At 40.5% G+C, this 19,548-nt stretch overlaps 1 protein-coding gene across 1 annotated transcript in view; it reads left to right on the top strand.

Annotated features, from left to right (window-relative positions):
- prmt3 (protein arginine methyltransferase 3) overlaps positions 1 to 13,408 on the top strand; it is a 71,605-nt gene extending 58,197 nt beyond the window's left edge. The window contains exons 14-16 of the mRNA XM_042487014.1: positions 1,300 to 1,350; positions 2,139 to 2,226; positions 13,127 to 13,408. Of these exons, the coding sequence (XP_042342948.1) occupies positions 1,300 to 1,350; positions 2,139 to 2,226; positions 13,127 to 13,236 (249 nt within the window). The 3' untranslated portion in view covers positions 13,237 to 13,408. The remainder of the gene's footprint in view (positions 1 to 1,299; positions 1,351 to 2,138; positions 2,227 to 13,126) is intronic.
- The last annotated feature ends 6,140 nt before the right edge of the window (positions 13,409 to 19,548 follow it).

Raw genomic sequence — 19,548 nt, 5'->3', positions numbered from 1 at the left:
TTATCAGTTTTCCAATTGAAAAAATGACAGTTGAAGAACATCTTTCAACACATCTTTTTATCCAGCTGTCCAATCACATTGGTGGAGGGGCGGAAAAAATACCACAAAGGCTAACCATAAAATAGGCATAGCGCCACCAAATATTTTTAGTATTGTACTGTTGCAACAGGTACATAACTTGACAGACATTAACCTTAAATGTTGATCTATTTATTGTTTCCATCACAGACAGTACTATTCAATGTGGGTGGGGTAGTTATTGGATAGTAATAGCAGCATCACTGTTACGTCCAGCGTCACTATATTTGCTCTTCACGGGCGATGCAGAGGAACATCTGCACCTTGTTGATCGTCCTCAGGCTGGAGTGCTTATAGTCTCTTTCACAATTGATAAGATATTTAAAAATAGCAGGTATGTGCATTTTGTCCTTGAGCAAGTGTTACAATTCTCTCTTGACCAATCAACAGACTGCAGTGCTTCTAGCCCCACCCTTTAATATCAAATCAGTGTGCTAAGTACCTGAGCAGAAATGGGAGAAAAAGTGGGACAAAATGCAACAGTTCTTTTGGTACCATCCACACATTTTGACACTGAAAATTCAACAAACGGGGAGGCCTTGAGCTCACCTGCTAGAGTATGCACCCCATATGCCGAGGCCTTTGCAGCGGCCCGGGTTCTTTTCCAGCCTGTGGCCCTTTGCTGTGTGTCATTCCCCCTCTCTCTCCCACATTTCCTGTCATTCTTTAGCTGTCCTATCAATAAAGGGAAAATCCCCAAAAAATAATCTTAAAAAAAAAGTAAATTCAAAAAAGACTGTTCTATTGTGTAACAGACTGAACTGAACCAGACTGTCAGAAAAATAGGCTATACATGTACAAGCAATTAACAACAGCAACTTGCATTGTGAGCTGAGAAAAATATGCTCTGGTGGATACACGGCCTTATGAAAGTAACACCAGCAATTTTCTGACCCATCTGACTTTGGTCGGACATGAACATATCCATCAGCTGACCGGAACGTGTCAGCCTGACTGCATTCTTTTGTCTCCTTTATGGTAGTTAGCTCTGTAATGTTAACTGTAAATTTTTAAACAGTAAATTTTATTCTTGATTTGATTTTACTGTCCTATTCCTAAACACAGCAGCTCATTAGCTTACTTTGCTCATGAAGGCCCTGAGACTTGTTCTGCCTCCTGCCTCTTTCTCAGCTCTGCATGTCAGAGTTGCAGGCTAGTCAAACAAATCCAGGGGTTTATTGTACTGTCACATTCTAACACCTCCCTCATATTTCATTGCAGGCAATTGTCGGCTACTTTGACATTTTCTTTGACAAAGGCTGCAGCAACAAGGTAAGCAGGAGCGGTAACAGCCAAGCCATTTAACGGAAACTCAATTATGTTCACGCTTTAGTGTGTTCCCCCTCCCTGAGGCGTTTGCTGGCAATCGACGGCCGTCCTAGCCGACTGCTGATATAAGCACTAACCCAGCAGAGCCGGCCAGTTGGAACAGCCGATGCCAAGCTCTGTGAGCAACACAGATACACCTTCTGATTGCACTTCCTATTTTACCTGAGACTCACACTGCATGTTGTGGATGATCCAGAAAATGTGCATCTCACTGGGATTGAAGACAATGTAGCATATATATATATCTGTTTGCTTCATACATACAGTTCAGTTAGGTTTTCATTTATAATGCATACTAAGCTATAAATTATTTCAACACAGAAGTGTAGGTGTGGATTGACTGTAATAGAAACCATGAAATAGAGGATTGATTCCCAGCTTTTGTGCAGCTTTGTTTTCATTTAAACAAGACTCCTTCATGACATCAAGTAAGTTTTGACAATGTGACACTTGGCTGGAATCCCTCCAGGTATAATACTCTCCACTTTATTTTTTTTCTTTTAACATTAAATGGCATGAATGTTAATAGCATACTTTCTCAGACTCAAATTAAGATTAATTTATTCAGGTTTTTATATATTTTACCTGAACACGCCTAAAACGTCTTTAAAAAGTTTTACATCAGTTTAAACAGATTTTTAAATTTATTTCATGTCCATCAGCATCCAGAGGTTATTCTGTTTTTGCCTAATGCCAAAATGTGACTCTCTTTCCACATATTATCACACCAGGTGATGTTCTCCACGGGTCCTCAGGTTACAAAGACGCATTGGAAGCAGACTATCTTCCTACTAGAGAGACCGTTCTCTGTTCAAACAGGTCAGTAACACACAGACTACATGGTTAGGAAACATTGGTGTGTTGTTTAATTTTTGTCAACTTTCATGTGGATATTCGTGGGACAAAGAGTTCATATGTGGTTATTTTTCATTTTGTGTTTCATTGAGGTTTGTGTTGTATGTGTTTACTTTCTTTCATGATTTTATTTTCCTCGTGGATCTCGCCAGTGCGTCATAGCGAGCTGCGGCAGGTAATCTGTCTGTGGTGGAGATGTAGTCAGGCTGGTTGACACCTGTTATCTGTCACCCACAGAGACAGCGAGGGATCAAAACAAATCACATTCAGCCATCAGAGACAGCATGTAAAACTTCATCTGATAGCCGGTTGCAGGCCTCTGAATCATGACACGCTGCAAACTGAGCGCTCTGTAACTGACCAGTGAAATATTTATAGATTCTCTCTTTATGTATCAGCAGATCACAGTGTTTTAAACTGACGCAGCTGGTGGCAAGGTGTAGCTACATGGATGCATGAAATAACTTTCTGCAGGTTCAAACTCCGGCAAACATCACAGAGCATTTGATGTGAAGTTCAGCATAATGTTGTTGATCTGTAGCAAATATTTTATCAACCAGCCATGAACAGAGAAACTTAAACACAAATATATTTTTATGCCACCATGCTAGTGATAGGCATGACTCTAGGCATTAGGTTTCAGGTTGTCTGTTCTGCCCATTCACATACATATCTCTTGAACGCCTTGAGGAAATGTCTTCAAATTTGGCACAAACGTCCACTTCGACTCAACGATAAACATATTAGATTTTGGTTGTCAGAGGTCAAAAATTAAGGTAACTGTGATTTCCTTTTTCTCATCGTGAGCATGATATCTTAAGAACACGTTCATGTCATTTTCCTTTAAATTTGGCACAAATGTTTCGACTCAGTGATGACCTGGTGAGAATTTGGTGTTCAAAGGTCAAGGTCTGTGTGACCTTCCGTCCATCTCATTTTCTTGAATGCAATAATTCAAGAGCACCTTGTTGGAATTTTTTTCAAATTTGGCACAAATGTCCACTCAGACTCAACAGTGATCTGATTATAATTTGGTGGCAAAAGGTCAAGGTCCCTGTGACCTTGCCTCGGTCTCATTCTTGTTAATGTTATACCCAAAGGCCATGAAGGAATCTCTTCAAATTTGGCACAAATGCCCACTGGGACTTTTGTATTTTTTAGAAAGATAGAAAATTTGAAATGGTCAAAATCAGAATTTACAGGTCAGACTATTAAAAAAAAACAGTCTAGAAAATTGCATTAGGATTCTCTGATCTATAGTATAAATTGCAAAAACTGAGATGCAAAATAAAAAGACACATCAGTATCTTATCAAAGCTTTTCATCTTTGAGACCTTTTAATATCAGAAAGTTTTCACTCTCTGTTGAAGAACTTATTCACTACCAAGTTCTTCGGCTATTTCCAAGAAAATTGAACACATAAATGCTCTACTTCATGTCTTCAAGAGCATTTATCCCAGGAGGGACTGTTCCAAGCCTGAGTGGCTTGGATCAGTAAATGTTACAGCTTTGATTAACTGAATACAGAACAAATCCCTTTTGTTATTATTGCTGGTGTTACAGTTCATGGCATAAATGTGTCCTGATAAATTTTCTGCGTTCCCTAAACACTATAACGACTATAAACACATTACAGTCGTTGTGTAAAAGATCCTAACTTCGGTACGCTCTGTTCCTCTGTGTGCGTTATCATAATGGGAATCACAGATGTGTCAGCTGATGTGGGGATGGATGAGCCTCGGGCCGGCTGTCCACTCGCTGACCAGATATTAGATGGAGTCTACTGTAATAAATGACCTTCAGAGGGACGGAGGCGCTTGAAGTCCGGCAGTCCGTAGCCACGCTCAGCCCTCTCCCGGACGATAAGCACGTCAAAACCTCTGACGCTGCTTAAACGCTATCGTAGGCTTCGTGCTCCGCTGGGTCAGATAAACGCAGCTGAGTCTGAAGACGACAGTATGCTAACACAGGACAGAAGTGGGGAAACTGCAGAGCAAAACAGACAGATTTCATTTGATTATCTGGTGCAGAGTGTTGGCCTCTGTTCCCTGTTTCACTTGTGCAGAGCGGAGAAACATAATGAATGCAGATGCTTTCATACAAGGCTCGAGGGGGCACTGAACATGAATCATATGCTATGGCCTTCACAGCCACCAGTTTCAAAGCAGCTGAATACAGCTGAACATCTATGGATGATAGTGGAGTAACGTGACACATCACCGTAACACTGAAAGAGGGAATATCTTCTCTTTTCATTCCTCCAGTAGTATTTCAGAGACTTGGAAAATCTATAGGCAGGTTTCCGTTACAGATTTGCCCAAAACTAAAACGATATTTTCGAAGTGTCGATAAAACACAATTGCGAGATGGCTGCATTTCCACTGAGTGATGTTCTGCAACTTCTCCTCTCACAAAAACATTCCAAGAAGCATGACAATGGCTCTTCAAAACATTAGCAGGTGTATCTCTGGTTGCAGCCACCGCACTAGCCATGATTATTTCCAATCGAAGGCGACGTAGGCATGTTATGCGAGCGATAATGGAAAGGCAAGCCCCTTATTCACGGGATTGGCCACTTATGAGGGATTTCTTGGAGATGATAGTCCACGATTTCACAGAGGAATTGTGGATTCAAAACTTCCAGATTAGCCACTCAACTTTTAAAGAGTAATGCGATGCAATAACACCTCTTGTAGCAACTCTTTGACCCTTTGTCATACATTATATCACCTATAAAAGCGGGGGAAAAAAACCTGTTTCTCCATTGCAGTTTTGCGAAAAATGTTTTTTCCGAACCACCTGGATCAATTGCTGTCTTACAAAATTGTTAGTTCAACATACACAAATTGTCTTTATTTTTTTGTTAACCGTGTGCCTGATGTTACGGTCAGCAGGGCATTTTGAGATTACGTTGAAGCATATCATACGTCACAGCACGCATGTTCAAAGTCTGAGCTCAGATACAGCCAGTTTTGATCTAACTGGGTCTAGTTTCTCCATCTGTCTGTGCTTTATATGAGTACCAAGTCAAGGATGAGGAGGAAAAAGTTGTAAAGGAAGAGCAAATTTAAGGCGGAAGTGTGTAAGTGAGGGAATGAGCGGCAGGTTATTGATGTGCTCGCTCCACCCGGGCACCCCGACAGTCCCCAGCCTCCTCCGGGGGCCGTAAACCAGAAATTGAGTTTTTAACAGCATTCACCGGCTGCCTGCTAGGCTCCTATGGTGTACTTTATAACACACACACACACACACACACACACACACAAACATGCGCACACACACTGCTCCTTTACACACTCAAATTCACAAGAGTACTTGCATACTTCTATACTAAACTCCCCCCAGCTGTAAGAGAAAAGTTTTAAAGTCACCTTGAAGATGACAAACTCTCTTAAACACACACACAGTGGCCTCTCCTCCAAAGTGTTGACTGAGAAGCACCTTCAGCTCTGATCGGCTGTAGTGAGGGCCGGGCATAAACATCCAGTGGTTTGTTTTAATACCGACTCTGTCTGTGGTGATTTATCATGGCGGAGACTGAATCCTATTTGATGTGTTTGTACGAGTGCAGCAGTAATTAACTCGGAGGCTGTGCTTCTGTGGGAGGTGCCGGCAGAAGAGAGAAAAGGCACGCAGCAGGCTGGAACAAAACATCCCTGCAAATCCTCCCGGCTGGCAGCGTAATAAATTAAACAGCGAATCATTTGTCATGCTCTGGTGTGTTTGTGTAGCTCCAGTATTGAAGAGGAGGGTCCTTTTTCACAGCTTTACCTACTTAATGTAACCAGAGAAAGGAGGTCACACTTCTTTTTTTGTTTTTGCAAGAAAGTCCCATGGTCCTCGAGGTGAGGCAGTGGCCTGGTTACCTTCACCATGGGCATTTGTTCTTGTCAGGACTTTTCATTGGACAGTCAGGTGGTTTTTGTTCCCACCCACTTTTCTGAGTCACCTCCCTCGTCCTGAGTGTTGCTGTAGCTCCTCTAAAATCACGCTTTTCTCCCGCCCTCACCTGTCCAGGCTCAGTTCACTCACTCACCTCGTTGCCTCGTTTGAACTGCGAAGGACCTTGAGCAGTCCAACAGTAGCTGCAAAGCCGAGCCTCAGGTTCTTCAGGGCTGTAACTCTACACACAGGATGGTTCTCTGTCTATACAGTACTTGTAGTATTTGGACCATCAGCCCTGCTTCTGAACAGAAAGGTTTGAGACGTAAAACCAGATTAAATGATGTCAAAGAGATGTGGCTGAAATGTGGCCATGAGCATCACTAGCTTTATTTACATGCACACTTTTCTTTTTTCAGTCTGATTGAATATTTTAGGTTGGCTGTTTACATGGGATGTTCTCTAATATGTTCTGGTGTTTATATGTGCCGACGCATGTAAACGGAGCACCTGTGTGACATGCACAAAAATTATGAATATTGTAACTTGACAGGGCTGCCAACTCTCACATTGACCATGAGAAACATGCAACTGACACTTTTCACACACGCTCACACCACAACAGAATTTTCTTGCAGTGAAAAATAGAAAGATAACTTCTGACAGCAGCACAGCACTCTCTCCCTCTCCTCTTGTGCACCCGGGCAGGGGTGAGTAAGTTACTATGGTAACGGGGCAGCTGTTTTTGCAATGATCCTTGTTGTAGAGGGGGCTGCTAACTCTCGAGAAACCAGAAACGCGAATGGTGCCATCTTCAGCTTGTAATTTTATTGTCCATTCTGGGCTACTGTAGAAACATGGCACTGCAACATACCGATCTCCATGAACAAGGACCCGCTCCCTGTGTTGATATAAACTGCTCATTCCAAGGTTAAGAAAACACAAAGATTCTTACTTTCAGGGGATCATACTAAGGGAACATACTTAATGTATTATACTCCATTTCTGCCATTATATCCCCCAAAATCCTACACAGAACCTTAAATACTGAAGTACTTCAGTTCAGTCCACTCTTTCCCCTCACTGTGGAGCTGCGGATATGGTAAGTGTGAGCTAAATGGTTAAAAGGACAACAGTTTAAATGAATCGCTAATGTGAGCCGTGTATTTCCAGTGTAATTTCATGGAGAAAGGTTGCGTTGGACCGTTTCTGTGGGCCTGGTTGTGCTTAATGACACTGGCATGTTGATGTACGACATCGTGGTGAAAGCCCGGCTCCATTCCCCGACTCATTTCCACACATGGTTAACTCTTTCTTCCAGCATCTGAGTGGCCAGTTTCCTGAAGCCTCTTCCACGGGGAGTTTGGTCTGTCTGATTACAGCAGAACTGCTGCAGTCGTTGTCTGACATTCAGTCGGTAGTTCTGTTTGTATGTTTCAGTACTTTAATTTGACACATCAGGGGTTAGTTTGACAGTTTCTGCAAAGTTTTGAGAGCTGCCGTCTTGGGTACCACACTGCTTTTTTTTCTTGCCATTGTGTTTTAAGAAAAGGTCAGCAAAGGTCAAGCAATTATTACTTTAACCTTTCGCGGTCTATTGCCAACTTGAGTTTGTCTGCAGTCATCCGCTGCCTCCCATGAGCACCAGGCTCTGATGCATTTCCTAAATTATAGCTAGTGTGAAATTGAAGCTTCTTGTTCTCCTTTCCTATATAGTAAATGAAAGCAAAAATAGTTTTTTGTTTTTTGGGGATCCTTGTCTTTGTAGACATTGGATATTTACATATCAGTTCTGCTTTTTTCTGTCTTTCCGTTAAAGACAATATTCCTACTAAACTGTTTACATGGCTCATGAAAATTGACATGTAAATATTCTCCTTAACATGCAGCCATGTATAATTTGATTAACGAGCCCTAGCATGTCATTTATCACGTACAACTATAGAAAGGTGGAATGGCTGTAGCCTTTTTTTTCTATTTTGCTTCTTTGCGTCAGAAAAGGGATTTCAAAGTTTTCTCCCAGTGTCGGACTTGATCAACCATGCAAACACAGTTTCCCGCTTTCTTTCTTTTAAACATCTTCTTCTAAAGGTTGACGTTCCAATATTTTCAAATATCCAAAAACCTGTTGATATTCAAGACTTTAATAATGTTTAACGACTGACTAAACCCTCCACTTTTGGCTTGAGTGCCTCCTACCTGGAATGTAAAAAATGCTCAAAAATGGGCAGGGCTGAGGGGGGGGCAGTGAGGCAGGTTCCTGATCAGTCATACGAGAGCTGCTCATTGGCTCATGAAGCAAAGAAAGCTGAGCGAGGCCAAGTGGCCAAGAACGACTGACTTCCTGTTTTGTGCTTTGCTAGCTTGAATGGCGACCTAAAAAAATTTGATCTTGTGGCTCTCTTAGACGTGCCAATTATTATCAGACTGCGAGGCTTAAATCTAGATTGTGAAATGAGTAATTTTGCGGGGGTTTTGACGCCCACAAGAAATTATCAACTGTTTTACAGATGTCTCTCTACCGATTGGAAAAAGTCGTTCTTGGCCTGTAGGCATCAGGTGATGGACCTGGATGGTAGAATTTCATTTTCAGCCACTATGTATAATTTGCATCAAAGCTGGTGCAATTCCTGGGGAATTGGGAAGCAACAGGGGGCTCATTTGGTGATAAAAGCAGGCTCTTGCTACCAGGAACAGCCAATAGCAAAATTCAATCGCAATAGCAAAGTTTCAGCCTTTAGAGGGCCTTTAGTTTGACCAGAATCAGTCAATAACACAACTAAATACCAATATATTTATTGATTTTCACCTGAAAAAGTGGTTTTGGGGTTACTCTTTAAAAGTAGATCTGTTACTCCTTCTGACCAGAAATTTGGGCTTTTCTTTTGAGCATACATCTCTACTACAGCCTTGCAAAATGAACATAAGTTGTTTTTTGTACAACACAACCATGATAACACACAGAGCTGACCATTAACATGCATTAGGCTGTGTGTCACAAGCTGCAGTAAAACCCCCAACTTGCCTGTCCAAAGAATGCTCCTAAAATTGGAACAATATCAGCATATCCCACGTCTTTATTGGAAAATGCTAATTCAGAATTAGGAAAATCTTAAATATCCAAACAGAGTACACTGTTTACATGATCCGTTCTGTGAGTCGCATCCACTCAAACCCACACAAAAGCCTTCATACACCAGGGTTTAGCCAAACAGAAAACACAAACCAGGCATTTGTGTTAGTGACCTTTTCTGTTACACTTGGGTTGTCTTGCGTCCATAGTGTCAACCACTGGCCCAGTTCATTAAGTTGGTGATGGAGTGGAGGGTCAGACAGTGTCTTTAACATTCTTATTTCAGGCTACATCTTTGTCCAGCCTGGAAGCATTTCTTTCTGTTGGCTACAGTAAAAAAACAAAAAATACTGCTCAAAGCTCTGACAGTGTTTTGCTAGATAGACAGGATAGTCAGAAATGTGACCATGAGTTTGGTCAAGATTTTAAATTTAATTCTCTGTTGTCTCGACATGCCAACCAAGAGACATTAATTTCTTCTGTTGATCTTGAAAAAGTCGTGCACAAATCATTTAATCTATCAAAACAACTGTAGCTAAGCTGTTTTTACCTCTGCCAATATTTCTGATTCGGTTTGTTAGTTGGTTTGTTTTTAAGCAGGATTATGGAAAAAACACTGTCCATATTTTGATGAAATTTTGTATAAGGGTTCAGCATGGGCCAAGGACGAACCCAAAAAGTTTTGAGGCGGGTCCAAATGATGAGGCAGAAATACTTTCTTCACTTTTGTTAATACATTATGGGTCATTTGGCCTTGGTCGAGATCTGCACGCTCTGAGTGCCCTTATAGTTCTTTAAAAGGTTGCATCTGGTTTTGGTTGTTTCTTGGCTTCAAATGCCACTTTGTAACATTATTTTGAGTCTACCGCCTCATGGACAAAAAAGGACTTCAATAGATAAATACTATATTCAGCTCCCAAATTGGAAAAATACTGATGTTACTTTAGAATTGGAGCTCTTGTTCATTTGTTACGCTCTGGTTTCTGCTGTAGCTCCCACAGTGTGAACGCTGCATCCGTCTGTCCTCTCTGCAGTGGACTGACAGACCCAGTGAGCGGCGCCAGCAGCAAAGACTCAGTGACAGTGCCGTTGGCATGGTAACGAGTGAGACGTGACAGCAGTGATGGCCGGCGCTTTGACAGAAAAAGAGCTGCAGTCAGCATTTTTCTCTCCTCGTCCTCCTCTAACCTCCAGCAATGAAGAGCGTGTAGCACGTAGAGGAGGGTGGGGGGGTGAGGATGCTTGTTTGCCGTGTGGATAAACATTCATTTACCTCCAGCAGTCAAACGTGAAGTTAATCAGAGTGATTATGCGTCATAATCATCAGCGTCTTCTCCCAGCCTCCCGGTTGCTCATGCATCGTACTGTAAACGCAATTCTTTCTCGCTGCCATCTGGAGTATTCTGCATGTCTGCATCATACATACACACACACACACACACACACACACACACACACACACACACACAGCCTTGCTTATTAACATACATTAAGCCACATTGCCTTTGCACACATCATTTCTATAAGCACCAGTGTATGTCTGCTTATACTGCAGAGGCCTGAGCTCAGCAGCTCTGTACTGCTGCAGGGCATCTGGAAGATTTCTTTTTATGAGCAGTTATTAATTTCCTTTTTATTGCGAACACACCGATCGATGTTGTCTGCCTTTTCATGTTTTTTTAAGCATCTGATATAAGGCGAATAGGTTATGGTCATGATATACGGAGGAGATTTATCAAATGGAAATCAAACGAATAACAGTTTTATTTACCTGAACTCTTTCTAAGGTGAACAAAAACTGAATCCAGCCACTTCTTCCCAAATAACCTGTAGGGGAAAGTAATGCACAGGAGCAAACATGAATAACTTTCCCAAAACAAATGCATCTGATTTCCAAGGAGATAAACCTCCACAAAAACTCAACTTTGGGTTACATGTTCCTTCATTACCATGAACACACATGCTGTAGTTTATTTTTATTCAGTCCCACATAGAACCATCCTGCTGCTGTCAGTACTCAGTAGCACACTAAAAGTGTATTCATCTGCAGCTAAAAATAGTTCCCAACACGTTCTGCTTACGTTTTGCATTCTTTTTGAGTGTTTGCTAAAACCTACAGTGCCCAGCAGTTTTAGGAAATTGCTGAGCCTTTCTTAAATATTAAACTGAGTGTTTCCACAGAGATTTTTTTTCACCTCTAGCAGAAGTTGTTAGAAAGTGTCCTGTACATGCACACTGTATTGCACAGGAGGCAAGTTATCATGTGTCTTTACTTTTCTGTGAGCTGTTTGCAGTGCATGTAATCATGTTATAGTTTGATATGGAGCCATGAAACACTGACAGTATGTCTTCATATGGCCTATATGCAGTATTTTCATCATAATTTTCAATAATTTGGTCTCTTTCCAAGTGGACTAGAAATAAATCAGACTTTTTCCTGGCTTCCCGCCATCTTTAAAAATGCCATCTGACAACAGCCCTTCAAAACTTCAGATAAAAAACAATTATTTTCTGTCTGGCCCTGACACACCAAGCCAATGGTAATGTCTGATGCCCGAGTTTTTGCGGTGTGTCCTGCACCGTCGGCAATAGTCAGCCATTGTCAGGTTTTTCGTGGTGTCAGAGACAGCAGAGCCCATTGGTAAATGACATCACTTTGACTGGCAGCTCAGCTCGATGCACAAGAAGAGAAATGGAAGTGAGGAAAGTAAACAAGCGATTAAAGTAAAAAGGGCATGAGATTTAAATAAGATTGTTATAATGGGTATGAGGTTTTTTAGTCATTGATCTCATGAGCAGAAACAGTTCATTATTGTTTGTTATTGTTCACAAGTGCACAAAAAATATCTTTTTTTTTCCAACATTGGGTTGTGCTGTTAATGTGCTAACCTGCTAACGAGCATTTTAAATCTATCAATGTATGGGTTCCCTTTTTGAATGACGAATACAGGCTATGACGTCCTGCTGATATATTGAGTTACTTCCACTCACGAAGGTGCATTTGGCATATTTGCTAATTGGCCGTTGGCTGTATCCAATGATGTGTTCAGTGCAACTTTTTGGCCAAGACACAGTTACAATACGTTACGATTTGATATGATTCTATACGATGCGATACATTACAACATGATAACAATGTAATATGATATGATATCCTTTATTGTCCCTGTAGGGAAAATTGTTTTGGACTCAGATGCTGCACCTATAAATGCCTTTACAATTACAATAAAACAAACTACTTATGAACAAAACAGCACTAGGTGCCCCAAGTCACACCAATAAATTGCACTTAATCCAGCGGCAAATACAAAATGTTGCACACACCCTGCACATAACATATGTTGTACACACACACTGGTAAAACATCATGAAACTATTGCACAATTCCTGCAACCTTAAGAAGCATTGTGACTTCGGCCTTTGTCTCCACTAGTTCTTTGATGTCGGTTTGGAGTATCTGGGCCTATAAGGCCTGCCTTAATCTTATTTGCAGGCAAATGTTTTGCGTTTATCTTTATGGATTTCAATTCCTCTCTTGTGAGTGTTTCTCTCAGTCCTTCTCTTTTGTTTTTATTTCAAGATTTCCTATTTGAACGTTGCTTTATTGTCAAGTCCTTCGAGAAACTTTGGTGTGAGAATGAACTTTAAATAACCTTTGATTTAAAAGCCTTTAAAACTCTTGTCTGAAGTTTCTTTTTAGTTGAACCAAAGTTATACTTTTTGCTCAAAGTGAACATTTAGACAGTTCATTCCAACGAAACCCTGCAGCAGCTGCTTTTCATGATTATCAGACCTTTAAACACTAAGGAGGGACTCTCCACTGCAGAGCTTTCCTGTCTCCAGTGTGAAACTAATGACTAACCAAACTAATGTGTACTGATACTGGTATTTCTCTTCTCATTTCCTCAGGGGAGGAGCTCAAGGGAAAGATCACCGTGCGTAAAAACAAGAAGGACCCTCGCTCACTGTTCGTCACCTTTGACCTACGAGACAGGAAGCAGACTTACAGCCTGCAATAACATCAGCTATCACATGGTACAAAACCCAGAAAATATAGCCGACTTTTTAACTGACCAGTCATGTATTCACATGTGGGAGCAGGATAAAAATTCAACACTTGATTTTGATCTTTCAAATGTTAGGATAGTTTTTGTGCCTTGTAATAAAAAAAAGTATGACATTTTCACCTTATGATTGTTTTGCAAAGCATATGGGAACATGATTAGCTCATTGAAACCTGAGAAAATTGACTTGATTTCTTTCAAAAACATGGAAGGAAGGAATTGAGCAACAAAAAAGACATTACCCCCAAATTAGCAAGGAATTGGTAAAAAAAAAACACAAGAAAATTGACCAATAAAAGAAAAAAGTAAAAAAAGAAAAGAAAAACAAGAAAAATTACTTGATACTTATACAGTTTTCACTTGTTTTTTTCCCCCCATTGACATTTTTTCCTGAACTGTTTCAAAAACAAAATTATATATTTACTCATTCCTTGCAGCGTGTAGAACTTTTCTTACCAAGTTGCTCATTGTCTTTTTCCCCAAAATTAGCTCAGAGTTCAAAGATTTCAATACTTGTGACAGGCGTCTGAAAGCAGCACAAGAAAAGTGACATTGCCCCAGGTTTCAAAGGGATTTCAAATGGCTATGTTTGGTCGAAAAGCAACTTTTTTTGTATAGGTTACAATATCCTTGTTTTAAGGGCATTAAAATGACTCTATTTGGATCTCAAGCAGATCCCAGCTTTGCATTAAAGTACAGTCATATAAATGCTGTTAAAACAACAGTTATCTGTAATCTGGATGTCTGAAATTATCAACTTTTGGCTCCAGTTTAGCACAGTTTTAACCTTAAATGTCTTTAGATCTGCAAAAAACAACACTTGCTTTGTGGATCAGACCCCTTTTATTATGCACTATTTTACACGAGTCCCTGACTGATCAAAATATCCAACAAAAGAAAAATCACCAAGAAGAAGTGGCTGCCAGCTCTTTGTTTAACAGATTGTGCGCTTTTGCCAAGTATTTCTCTTAATTCCCATCCATGTTCTCCTCCTTATTGTCCTACTTTGAGCTACGTGAGATCTCACCGGGTGCATCATCCATCTTCCATGAGTTTACTGGGACAATACGAAATGATTTTAAGCTTAAAAAAGGCTGACTGAAGCCTCTTTGCATACTTCATTGAGCAGCTCTGCTTACAATTAAAGATTTTTCCCTTCCTTCTCGGCCTGAGATGATGAATCCCGGACTCTGAGAAAGTGTAGCGGCCTGTGAGGAGGAGGAGCAGACTGAGGGGCTGGCTGCCTGTCTTATTGGTGATTTGACATTCACCAATTTGCTTCAGTGTCCTTTCTGCCATTATTTTAATACAGTCTGGTCTGCGAGGTGACATCAGATAGGGCTCACAAAAACAGGCTTTTCAGTGCAGAGAGTGAAAATGTGAGCATGTTTTTGAAAGTTGGCTTGAAAGGAAACTATCCACTGGACTGCAGTTGTATCTGAAATGTCCTGTCAACTCTTCAACCACAGTCCATTGAGTAGTTTCATTTTATTCCTGATGTTATACCTGGATGAGTGGGATGAATCTACACAGACTTTTTGAAAGCCTAACGTGTTGAATTCCTGCAGTGCCATGCCGTTTTATATATTTTGGTGTCTAAAAAAACTTGCAAGATTTATTTATCCTTTTATGTAACTGACAGGAATTCATCTTCACAAGCCAAAACTGTTGATTTTGTGATGCTTCAAAATCAAACAATGTTTTTAACAAGCTATCTTTGTTAAGAATGCAGATGTGAATGTTGTCTCACAGGCAGAGGCGTAGCAGCAAATTCTGGGCCCTGTGGTAAAGCAGTCTGTGTGGGCCCCCTGCCCATTCTCTCTCATGCACCTTTTGATTATTTTTTTTTTTTACAAGTTAGTTTGCTTTTTTGGCCTTTCTTTCTATTTTCTTTTTTAGCAACTCTGATTTCCAGCATTATACATTGGTGCCCCAGCAGCAAAAGCGGTTACAGTCCACATTCAGCCTTATGAACTCATAAAATGCAGCCACCTTGACAGTGCTTTTGGCATAAAATTGTGAAGCCAAAAGCCAACTTTCACATCTGCAAAACGAGTTGTGGTGTCATTTTACACCGACAGACGGCCGGATGGCACCTGCTGCGTCCGCACGATATACGGACAGACCCTGTTGCTTGCATATGAAATGCGGCAGGACAGCGTAAGGTTGAAACGCTGTTGGTAATGACTTAATATGAGGGGCAGTGGATTGGTCCAACAAACCCTAGATTTTCATGTGGAAGGCCGGTGTTTCCTTCCTGTCTGAATATGATCTTCCTGGCGTTGTTTGCCATGTGCTTTTGTTGCCTTGACATAATCACATGCAGCGTAATCCCACCATGTGCTTGTGTTGATACCACTGTAGCGGCATCCCGGAACGTAAATAGCAGATGCAGAATGATACCTCGAGCTGTGTTTCAAGACAAATTCAAATGCATGGGGTGCAGTAAACCATTTTAAGCATTTAAGAGGTGAAAGGTGCCTCAGAGAGCTTCCACTATTTTTTTAAATTCTAAACTCAGTCTTTCCACTCATTTAATCATCCAATTTTCATTTAGTTATGGCACTGTTCACTAAAAAATAACAAGTTGCAAACTAAATCAAACTTTTAAATCCAAGCTTTTTGAAGGCCAACCTCCCGTTGGGGCCATGGGTAATCAGCCCCATTTTTGCCACCATGAAGACGCCCCTGCTCACAAGCTGACAATCAGTTTCTAATGCACATATAATGACGTCTTTTTCAGAATCAGTTGTATAAACCTCATGCCTCATAGCTAATGGATAAGAAGAAATTTCCCTATTTATCACATAAAAAGTGAAAAATATTTTCAAAGTTTTGCTTAACTAAAACCGACTTAGACATTTTCGATTAAAGGGGAAAAAAACAAAAGTTTGATGAAATTTACTTCATATTCTCTTTGAAACAAAACATGTGCATAAAAAGAACAGGCGCCGTTAAATAACTGCCATTGTTAGTGCAATTACGAGACATTTTAACTGCTTTTTCTGTAGTTGCACAAATCGCCTGAACTTAAATAGTAAAGTGTGAATGCTCTGACAGCCAGGACTGATGATGATGATGATGATGATGATGATGATGAGCCGGGGGGCCTTTGGATGACCTCCTCCGCTGAATCAGTGCTTTCCAGGCGCTTCAGATGGATGCGGCTTCTTATCACTCAGGCGACAGTGGGAGTGATCAATTAATTATACGAGCTGGTGTAATTAACGAGCACGTGGAGACGCTGAGAAACCCCTCCGCGAGGCGGTTAGTTCAGCTCTACGATCAGGACTTAGGCACCAATTATATATATATATATATATACACACAGATTTAATGTAGGAAACTAAAATCAAGAAACTAGCGGAGCATAGTTTTTATTTATTTGTCACATCTGCAATACACGTGGTCTTTATTTTGCTACACGTGTGTTAAACCCCGAAAATCATGTTCTGCTACTTCTTTTAGTGGTGTACGTGCGCGGCAGTCCGTGTGTTCAGCGGACTCTGGAAGACGAGCAGAAATCAATTACAATTATTCTCTGTTGACAATGTAATTAAACTCAAGGCGGCGGCTAATACACCCTCTGCAGCCTCTTATCTGGAGCGGACGGAGATTTACAAGCGCAGGGAGCTCCGCGTGCATAGCGAGTGAACGGCCCCGAGTGGGACTCTGCGTGTCCCGGTTTACCCACACACACTGATCCCAGCCGGGAGACAAACCTCCACAACTATCGTGAAATCAGCGCAGGTTAAAAATTGTAGAAAACTGCATGGGTCACTTTATTTGAATGAGAAAGTAGAAAAACGCAAATGAGGATTTAGATAAAAAAAATATTATATATATATATATATATATATATATATATATATAATATATATATATATATATATATTTAAATTTAAAATAAGTTTTATGTTCCAGCCCTGTGGGATTTGGGTGACTGCATTGAAAAAAAAACCAATATGGTAAAAAAAAAAAAAAAAAAAATGTATAACTGATAGTGTGCAGGGGCGCATCACCAAATTCCGGACCCTGTGCATAAGCAGCCTGCCCCCACTCGCCACCCCCCTCGCTCGATCCATGCCTCTCTCACGCACCTTTAAAGTGGTCTTTTTACAATGTTAGTGTATTTTCTTTCTCTGTTGTGTTTTTGGAACCCAGTGTAAGCAGCATAAACCATCTCTTGACTCTGCCTGCCTTTAAAATGAATTCAAGTGCAGGGGTGGGCTAAACCATTTTGCACCTTTAAGGGGTAAGAGAGTATCCGGTAGCTTCCACACTTTTTTAATGCAAAGTTCAGTCTTTCATCTGATATATTCAGTCAATTATGGCTCTAATTAGACATAAAATGGCAACTAAAGCTAAACTTTTCATTTTAGGCTTTTTAAGGGGCCCACTTCTGCTGTGGCCTTCCCACTACAACTCCCCTGGTGCAAAGAGACATTTTTTCTGCCTTGTAGTTGCCAGTGGTCAAACAGTTAAGCAGAAGCAAATTTAGCTTGCCTATTATATATATTTTTAAAAAAAAAAAAAAAAAAAAAAGCTTAATTATTAATTTTTTGACATTGCACTTTAACACATTTTCCCATAAAATTACAGTAAACTACCGGCAGCTGTAGTTGCCAGGATACTATCATTATTTCACTACCGTAATTTACTTAAATAGTATTTTACCGTTAAATTGATTACAGTATTCTGCGGTAGAATGTGAGTTTTACAGTGTAAACATTGTGATTGATGATGGTTGCATGTGGCTTCTGTCCCTCCGTCATGCCAACTTCGGTTAAAATAAAAAATAGGCCTACTGCCTTATAAGATTTACAGTGTTTAATCGTAGTTGGGTGTAATGGTACATTACTATTAGGATTTGGACTTATTCTAACATAATTTTTTTATACTGCAGACAGTTTTCAATTGTTATTATTATTATTATTATTATTATTATTGGCCTATCTGTTCCATGTTCCGCCTGGATTTATCGTACGTATCAACAGAAGGCCTAGCGAGCGAAACAGTTTGGTTGCTAGGCAACTAACTGGTAATTTTCGTTATTTCGTGTCTAATTGGACTGTCAAGTCTGAGATTAGCGTCCAGTGTGCAGCCAGTTTGACGCAGTTCAGAGGAGTGGGCTGGAGCTAGTTCGCTTTATTAAGACGAAATGTTTCCGTATCGTTGCAATTTGTCAAACATTTGTCCGGGTGTGTGTGTGTGGTGTGTGTGTGTGTGTGTGTGTGTGTGTGTGTGTGTGTGTGTGTGTGTGTGTGTGTGTGTGTGTGTGTGTGTGTGTGTGTGTGGTGCGTGCGTGTGTGAGAGAGAGAGAGTGTCTGTTTGCGTTTTATGTCTTGTCGATGTGTTTGTGTATTTTGTCTTTACTTCATGTGTTCTGTATGGAGGCCTAAAATTATTTTTAATTTTTGAGACGAAACGAGGTCGCCATATGCCCTTCTAGCTTTCGCATAAACCCCCACACACAGGACTTGCATATGCATTATCCGCTTAAAAGGAGACTTGGAGGATGGTATGCGCAATGCAGTGTTTTAGAATCACCAGCACTTCAGCATGGCACCTTTTCCCCCTCCACTGTCACTGCTTCCAGGCCAGGCTCCAGTGGTTGGCTCCGGTTCCTCCTGACACACGTGATTTAAGAAAAAAAGACCCCCTTCTTGCGTAAGACTTTAACAAATGAGTAGCTTTATGAAGACCTCGCCCACTTTTTTTTTTAGTAAATTTGATCAATGCTCCTATCGGTGACGCACGAAAAACGTATAGAGCCTGGAGCGGGCCGTGCGTAAAACCCGCCAAGTGGAAAAACTATTTATAGTCCAGACCATTTATAGCAAGTCTTTAACACTTTGTTTTACTTATACAGCTGAAATGTATATATGCATATGTATGGTATGTGTATGTATAATAATACTCAAAGAATAATCGCATTATTTGAAATTTTACAACTTCAAATAATACAAATCATAATAAATAATAGACAGTACAACTAATGCGCTCGTTGCTCATAGTGCAGATTCTGCATTTTTCAGGCCTAAATTTTGAACATGGAACAAAAAAAGGGGGAAAAGATTTTTTGTTTTCATAAAACAAAAAATCCTGTGGACTGCAAATGCATTTCTCCCAGGAGTGACTACTGTAATTGTGACTGTACAATAGAAACTCGACTCAGCACAGTGCAAATAGTATAGTGCACTCTGATGCATTAGATCTTCACCAATAAAAGCCTAAACCTGGAAATCTTTATCCCAAACGAGCTGT

The sequence above is a fragment of the Plectropomus leopardus genome, chromosome 1, assembly GCF_008729295.1.
Source record: "Plectropomus leopardus isolate mb chromosome 1, YSFRI_Pleo_2.0, whole genome shotgun sequence".
Lineage (NCBI taxonomy): Eukaryota > Metazoa > Chordata > Actinopteri > Perciformes > Serranidae > Plectropomus > Plectropomus leopardus.
This window is presented reverse-complemented; position numbering and strand designations above follow the sequence as displayed.